General features: G+C 44.8%; 1 protein-coding gene across 1 annotated transcript in view; it reads left to right on the top strand.

Annotated features, from left to right (window-relative positions):
- Positions 1-197: 197 nt before the first annotated feature.
- The window catches only part of RBM22 (RNA binding motif protein 22), a 6,878-nt gene continuing 128 nt past the window's right edge, over positions 198-6,947 (top strand). Inside the window, exons 1-10 of the mRNA XM_009286056.1 lie at positions 198-314; positions 1,273-1,302; positions 2,349-2,481; positions 2,834-2,934; positions 3,102-3,274; positions 3,849-4,049; positions 4,571-4,735; positions 5,163-5,251; positions 5,792-5,923; positions 6,623-6,947. The exon at positions 6,623-6,947 is cut by the window's right edge and continues 128 nt beyond it. Of these exons, the coding sequence (XP_009284331.1) occupies positions 198-314; positions 1,273-1,302; positions 2,349-2,481; positions 2,834-2,934; positions 3,102-3,274; positions 3,849-4,049; positions 4,571-4,735; positions 5,163-5,251; positions 5,792-5,923; positions 6,623-6,753 (1,272 nt within the window). The 3' untranslated portion in view covers positions 6,754-6,947. The remainder of the gene's footprint in view (positions 315-1,272; positions 1,303-2,348; positions 2,482-2,833; positions 2,935-3,101; positions 3,275-3,848; positions 4,050-4,570; positions 4,736-5,162; positions 5,252-5,791; positions 5,924-6,622) is intronic.

Consider the following 6,947-nt stretch of genomic DNA (forward strand, 5'->3'; position numbering starts at 1 on the left):
CAAGAATGTGCTTTTGTTTGCTTGTTCTAAGTTTCACTTCACGCTGGAATAGCTAGCAGGTCGCGGTTCTTTCATGATTCGGGCCTCGGGTCGTGGCTTGCAGCTCCCCCAGTGAGTCTCTTTGAACGCGTCTTTTTGCATCTTCCGAAGGGTCTGGTTAGTTTAACTCGGTAGCGTTAGTTCAGAGTGCGATTTGAATGCTGTTGCGACGGAAGGGTTTGTTGCAAATTCCTGATTTCCTTTCTTCTTGCTCGATTCAGGACTTCCCTATTCTGTGCCAGACATGTCTTGGAGAAAACCCGTACATCCGAATGGTATGTGCCTGTTTGACCGTGCAGTCCTTTCCTCTGTGTTGGCCCTAGGACTGCTGGGTTTCGGGGGCTAAAATAAGCCTGGCTACAGGAGGAGATGCTGAGGTGCACGCGCACTCCTAACTAGTTGGTTCTGCACAACAGGATTTGGTTCCGGCCGTCGTTGGTATGTGATGTCATGGCATTAGGTATGCGATTTAAGAATAAATCAGTCAAAAAGGAGAGCGAGATAATACAGTCCAATGTCTGGAGTGCAGGAAATACTAGAAAACAAAGCTTGGTACCGGTAAATCGTGGGACATGGAGAACGGTGAAACAACTGCTGAAATATTAAATAGCTTAGCACGATTTCTAAAATGTGCGGGATGTGCGCCCGAGAACATAAGTTAAAGCTGTCTCATGCAGGCTGCCTGACGGTGGTTTAAATCCTTGTTTGTTTACCTTGGTTTCCTCTGTGCAGGATGAGTCAGTCCGTTTATGCTGCTTTTCTCTGTGCTCAGTCCGGTTGCGCGTGACCCACATTTAGGTTATCGTTCCTTCACGTTTCCATTCCACCAAGTTTGCTGAGAGAGATTGTGATATTTTTGTGAAGCGTAACCACGCTGCCGGTGTAGGTGATATTTCAAAACCTGCTTATTCTCATGTACTTATCTCATGTAACGGTATCATCTTTGCTTAAAAATAGCTATTAATGTTCCATTCCATTCCCCCCTTTCATCAGTACATGAGGTGGGGCTTATAATACTGTGTTTTAATGACTGTTTCTAAAACAAAAATGGATTGAGAGGTTTTTGGGGTTTTTTTTTTGTCCTGCCAAGGTGTAAGCCCAAAACATAGGGGTGGGTGAGTCTAAATGCAGCTCAATTAGGAAAAAAACACTGTGCTATAACATCAATTATATGTTTTATGTTGAATTAATGACATTTCATATTTTCTTTTATTGTTTTTTAATCTATTTCAGACCAAAGAAAAATATGGAAAAGAATGCAAGGTATGTTTCTTTCCTTTTGAAGAACAAACATTAAATTGGCGCACATCTAGGAATATTAAATTTTAATGTTAAAAAAATCCTGTCGGCTTCAGAAAATTGCTTATCTGGGTTAACAACTTAAAATGTTTATGTAACTGCATACATTTTTAGGTCAGTCTGCTGAGCGCTTTGTTAGATAAAGTCAGTCTTAAAGTAGTAGAATCATTGAAGACTGTTCAGACAGACAGGATTTGCTCATGTTTTTCAGAATTAGGTTTTACTAATATTGTTGTACTACATTTGAAGGTATCTCATAATTTTAAATGATTTCATATTTTCTCTTGCAAGTTTGTTTTTACTCGTAAGTGGTGCATAAATAACCGGAGTTCAGGTTTTGCTATGAATATGTTCTTCGTGGCTCGGTGGTGATTTGTGTTAGCTGTCTAAGAAATAAGCCACGTTTATTTCTGAGAGAGCAAGAAATATTTAGTGTTGTCTTCACTGAGGGAAATCAAAGAGGTTTTTTGCCCCTTTTATCAATTGTCATCTGAGGTAGGGTGAAGGTATGTGTTGAAATCTTGCTTCCCTTCCTCAAACCGTACATGCAGCAGAAGCAGATGGGTCATTCCGCGGGGTAAGACAGAGAGCAGTAGTTGTCTTCTGGACCAAAAGTCTTATAACCTCTCACTGGGCTTGCTGCTGTGCTGGTGACTGATTTACAAAGAATTGGCGATTTCTCTCTCTCATAGCTCTATACTGACATCTCCTGGAATGAAGGAGAATTTCTGTTTCCTTTGAGCAGATCTGCTTTCAGCATGCGGGTTATTGTAATAAATCAAAAAAAACGACAAGAAAAAAACCTTCCTAAAACTTTCTCCTGTCAAAGTAAGGCACCAAACAGAAACAAACGCTTCCCGAGGTCTGAATCTTAGCACTAAGGTGAAGAAGTTGTATTTATGCTTTGAAGAGAGTAGATGTGTTTGGACTTTAAGTTTCCGTGCAAGAACCAGAATGGTAACTTCATTGCTGTGTGACAAGGATACAAGTGTCGCCTTTCTGTCTTTCAGATTTGTGCCAGGCCTTTCACAGTATTCCGCTGGTGCCCTGGTGTTCGTATGCGTTTCAAGAAAACAGAAGTATGCCAGACATGCAGCAAGCTGAAGAACGTCTGTCAAACCTGTCTGCTTGACCTGGAATATGGTGTGTACCAAAAAATGTAAACTAAGAGAAGAGGCTGGTCTGCTTGCCTCTGAAACGAAAGTTGGTGAAATGTCTTTAAATGTGCGCGCGTAATTGGCACGGTTGTCTCTGGACAGTCTTTGAGAAGAACAAGTCTTGATGATCACACCTCTTCTGCGGTTCAGGGGCAGCGTGGTGTACCTGAGCAGTAGATGAGTTATTTCTGGCTAATGCAGGTTGCAATAACTATTTCTGTTCTTTCAGCTTGTGCTTCATACGGATTTGTTGGGTGGGGGTTTTTTTTTTGTTTTGTTTTGTTTCATTGTAGGTTTGCCTATTCAAGTCCGGGATGCAGTGTTTTGTTTCATTCTAGGTTTGCCTATTCAAGTCCGGGATGCAGGACTCTCCCTTAAGGATGAAATGCCGAAGTCTGACGTCAATAAAGAGTACTACACCCAGAACATGGAACGAGAGGTAAGAGAGTGTCGTTACGATCGTGCTGTCCGTGTGTGGATGTGCATAGGGGAGGAAAGGGGAGGAATGACCTAGCTTATCTTAAAATCGTTTGCTTGCTCTGATTCTGTGCGTTAGTTTTCAGTGGTGATATATACATAATTCTTTGTGTTTTAACTACTGTTTAGATATCCAATTCTGATGGCACTAGACCAGTTGGTGCACTAGGAAAAGCTACTTCTACCAGTGACATGCTGCTGAAGCTGGCTCGGACCACTCCTTACTACAAACGTAATCGTCCTCACATCTGTTCCTTCTGGGTAAAAGGAGAATGCAAGAGAGGAGAAGAGTGTCCCTACAGGTACAAATATAGCTTAAACAGTTAATCCGTTCACCACGGTCAGATACAGCTCCCCTTGGGGTTCGAAGAACAGGAAATGCTGCAGTGGACAGGAGACGCAACGCTGTGATTGGGGTCAGCGTGAAACTTGCGTTCTGCTGGCACGCAGCGCCAGTGAATTAACCTTTGTTGTGGCAAGTTCGTCTGCGAGGAATTAGCTGCGTGGTCTGGTAGTGTTTTGCCGAAGCAGTGACTGCAGCTCTTCTCTTGCCTAGTTCATTTTTTCCCTTCGTGGCGTCAGTCCCCTCAATCGGAGATCTTTGTATTTGAACAAGAGGCCGTTTGAAATCCAGCTCTTGTATTTTGTAGTGTTGAATGCTGAGCTGTCAGAAGTGCCATTCATTCAGAACTCGAGGCAGTCCTGGCTGCAATTTAAGTTCTCAGGGCTTTTTGTTCCATTTTGGCATGTTTATGTGAACAGGGATAAGCATATAAGTGACCAGAGGCCTTTAGAAGGGAAGGTAGCAGTTATAGTCATTTTAATCTGATGCAGCGCTGACTGGTGTTATGAAATGCTTTGTTTTCTGAACCTTAGACATGAGAAGCCTACAGATCCAGACGATCCTCTGGCTGATCAGAACATCAAAGATCGTTACTATGGAATTAATGATCCTGTGGCCGATAAACTTCTGAAACGAGCATCAACCATGCCTCGTCTAGACCCCCCTGATGACAAGACTATTACTACACTGTATGTTGGAGGGCTTGGAGATACTATCACTGAATCAGATCTCAGGTGTGTTGGTGAATTTGTATTGCCTTTGCCTTTTTACTTGATGCTTTGATTACTGCTGATCTTGAAGTGAGGAAATCTCTCTTGCAAGGGAAAAAATAAATCTGGTTTTCGGTTTTCCTTAATGGGGAACTGGTTGGTGGGCAAGTGCAGAGGAGCACCAGCTTGTTGGAGAGCAGTGCCAGCTTGTTGGAGAACAGATAAACAGGCACATTTCAAACGCTTTGATTAAAATTTCTCTCTTTAAAGATGAGTCATCCTTCTGAGCTGTTGGGGATACTGTGTTACACTTTCCACAAGGAAGTCCACAGCCTCTCTCTAGCTAGCTGCTGAGAAAAGCTGCTGTAGAGTTTTTATTGCTCCATACTTGCACAGCGGCGCAAGAGACTTTGATTTCTAATGGTTAGTCTGAACTGGTGATGGCAAAAAGAAAGGATCTGAGCATATCTGTTTCAGCACGTGAGATCCTACGTACCCTGCGGCTAGGAGGAGTGGGGTTTCATAATAATTTTTCCCCCCCCCAGAAATCACTTCTACCAGTTTGGGGAGATTCGGACGATAACTGTAGTGCAGAGGCAACAGTGTGCTTTCATCCAGTTTGCCACCCGGCAAGCTGCAGAAGTGGCTGCTGAGAAATCCTTCAACAAGCTCATTGTCAACGGTCGCAGGCTCAATGTCAAATGGGGAAGGTGAGTGTGGGAGGAGGGAGCCTTGTGGATACTGCCACAAGATTCTTCACTCAGTTAATCCTGCTCATCGAGACCGCATCGGACATTAAGTCGGAGTAGATACCGATTTGGTAAATACTTGGGGTCCTCTTACAGTTTGGGTTTCTTTCAGCAGTGGGATCTGGGTTGGAGATTACACAACTTGCACAAATTGTGTAAGGGATTTCCTGGTTGAGGGTTACGGATGAGTTTCTGTAGTTTTGCTTCTAATCCATCTCCTGTAAGCATTGTTTGTGCACTTTGTACCAGCTGTCTCTGATCTGCGAATTTTTCATCTTTGGCCTGAAGCAATGGATCTGGATTAGATAATGTGAAACTACTGTGGTGTGAATATCTGCTTATCCTGCTTTTTCTCATCCTTGTTCTCAAACTTTTGTCTGGTTTTTAGGTCCCAGGCAGCAAGAGGAAAAGAAAAGGACAAGGAAGGTACTACAGAGTCCGGGATAAAGCTGGAGCCAGTTCCAGGACTTCCTGGAGGTAAGGGAGTTGTTTTCACCTCTGAAACACTTAATGCTGACCTGCTTCCATGAGAGAGGCTGGTGTTAAACCTCTGAGAGCAGTAATGGAGGTCAGGGCGGTAGAGGCACTGGTGAGCCCAGAGCAGGCAGTTACAGTAGGTTTGCAGCGGACCCGACTAGGATGGGAGGGGAGCTTTGTCTAGAAGTGAATTCTTGGTGAAAAGAGAGTTCTTTATGTGATGAGTGAAAAGTTAAAGCTGAATTAAAGTTACTTAGGTCCGAGGTACTGGCAACACACGCTTTTCAAGGCTTGGTTAATGTTTTCCTAATCCACTGAGTGTTGTATGATGGAAAAAGCAAAGCTGGTTTCGGGTGAAGAAAAATGGTGACTCTTCTGGAGTTTCAGTGCGGTCCTGCCTCTCGCTCCAGTTCAGATGTGCAATAGTAGCAGCAGTTTGCCCTGGTGGAAGAACTGATTGCGCCTCCTCTCTGAAGGCAGATGCCTCTGCATATCTTGACTGAGAGATTTTTCCATAACCACCGTGTACTTTTTCTGCAGCTCTCCCCCCTCCTCCAGCTGCAGAAGAGGAGGCTTCTGCAAATTACTTCAACCTACCTCCAAGTGGCCCTCCAGCCGTGGTTAACATTGCCTTGCCACCTCCTCCTGGCATTGCTCCGCCACCACCTCCAGGTACTTGTGTTTCCCCTTCGAGTGGGGGTGTCTAACTTGGTGTTAGATGATCGAATCCTCCTTGCTCGGCTGTGCTGTAGCACTGATGCGTGCCCTGAGTTGATTTTCCTCATCCCTGATCATACAATGTAAACCGATGGTCTAAAATGAGCTGTCAGCACAGTTTAATTAAACTGAGCTGCCTGTTGTGGTATGTATTCACTTGCAAATTCTCAGGCATGTCAGAGATCCCTGTTACTGGTACTGAGACCTACACAGTGCTTTTGCTGGCTGTGTAAATGCCACGTTAACCTGAACTTCAAAGGGTAATTCTGCAGCTGGTTGAACGCCAGCCTGTGTTTGACTGCGTGTGTATATATATCTGTCTGGGGACCCTCTTTTTATGGGTTGTCAGACTCTTGTGGATGTGTTTTGCTTTGCTCCACGGTTGAGTAGAAAGCATTTAGATGGGCATTAGACACCTGTCCAGTCCCCCACCAGCTTTTATCTGTGAGTAAGGGGGTGTGTTGGGTCAGGATTGTCCCCAGCTGTACTGGACAGAGGGGAAGGAGTTTGGGGATTTGAAGAATCTTGGGAGGTGCGCACCTTTCTAAGGCACGGCTGTAAGCCAGCTGTTTTCTGGCGGTGGTTTCAAGCAGTAGTACGTCTGCATCGGTTGCTCTGTCGCTTTGTCTGAAGCTGCCGACTTTGTTTCTGCAGGTTTCGGACCACACATGTTTCACGCCATGGGGCCCCCGCCTCCCTTCATGAGGGCCCCAGGACCCATTCACTACCCGTCTCAAGATCCCCAGAGGATGGGTGCCCATGCGGGAAAGCACAGCAGTCCCTAGCACATCGTGCCACCCTCATCGTTGAAGTAAATGCTATTTTCTAGTTACCATGGTAGCGCTATATGTTGAGCTGTGGGTGAGCTAGAGAAGCCTTATTTCCCTGCTTGCAGACACTGGGCAAGCTGAGCTCCGTGTCTCCGCTAGCTAGTCGGATCGTTGATACATCCCAGATCTTTCATGTAGTGTTGGTGGGG

Source organism: Aptenodytes forsteri, unplaced genomic scaffold (genome assembly GCF_000699145.1).
Source record: "Aptenodytes forsteri isolate BGI_AS27 unplaced genomic scaffold, ASM69914v1 Scaffold54, whole genome shotgun sequence".
NCBI lineage: Eukaryota > Metazoa > Chordata > Aves > Sphenisciformes > Spheniscidae > Aptenodytes > Aptenodytes forsteri.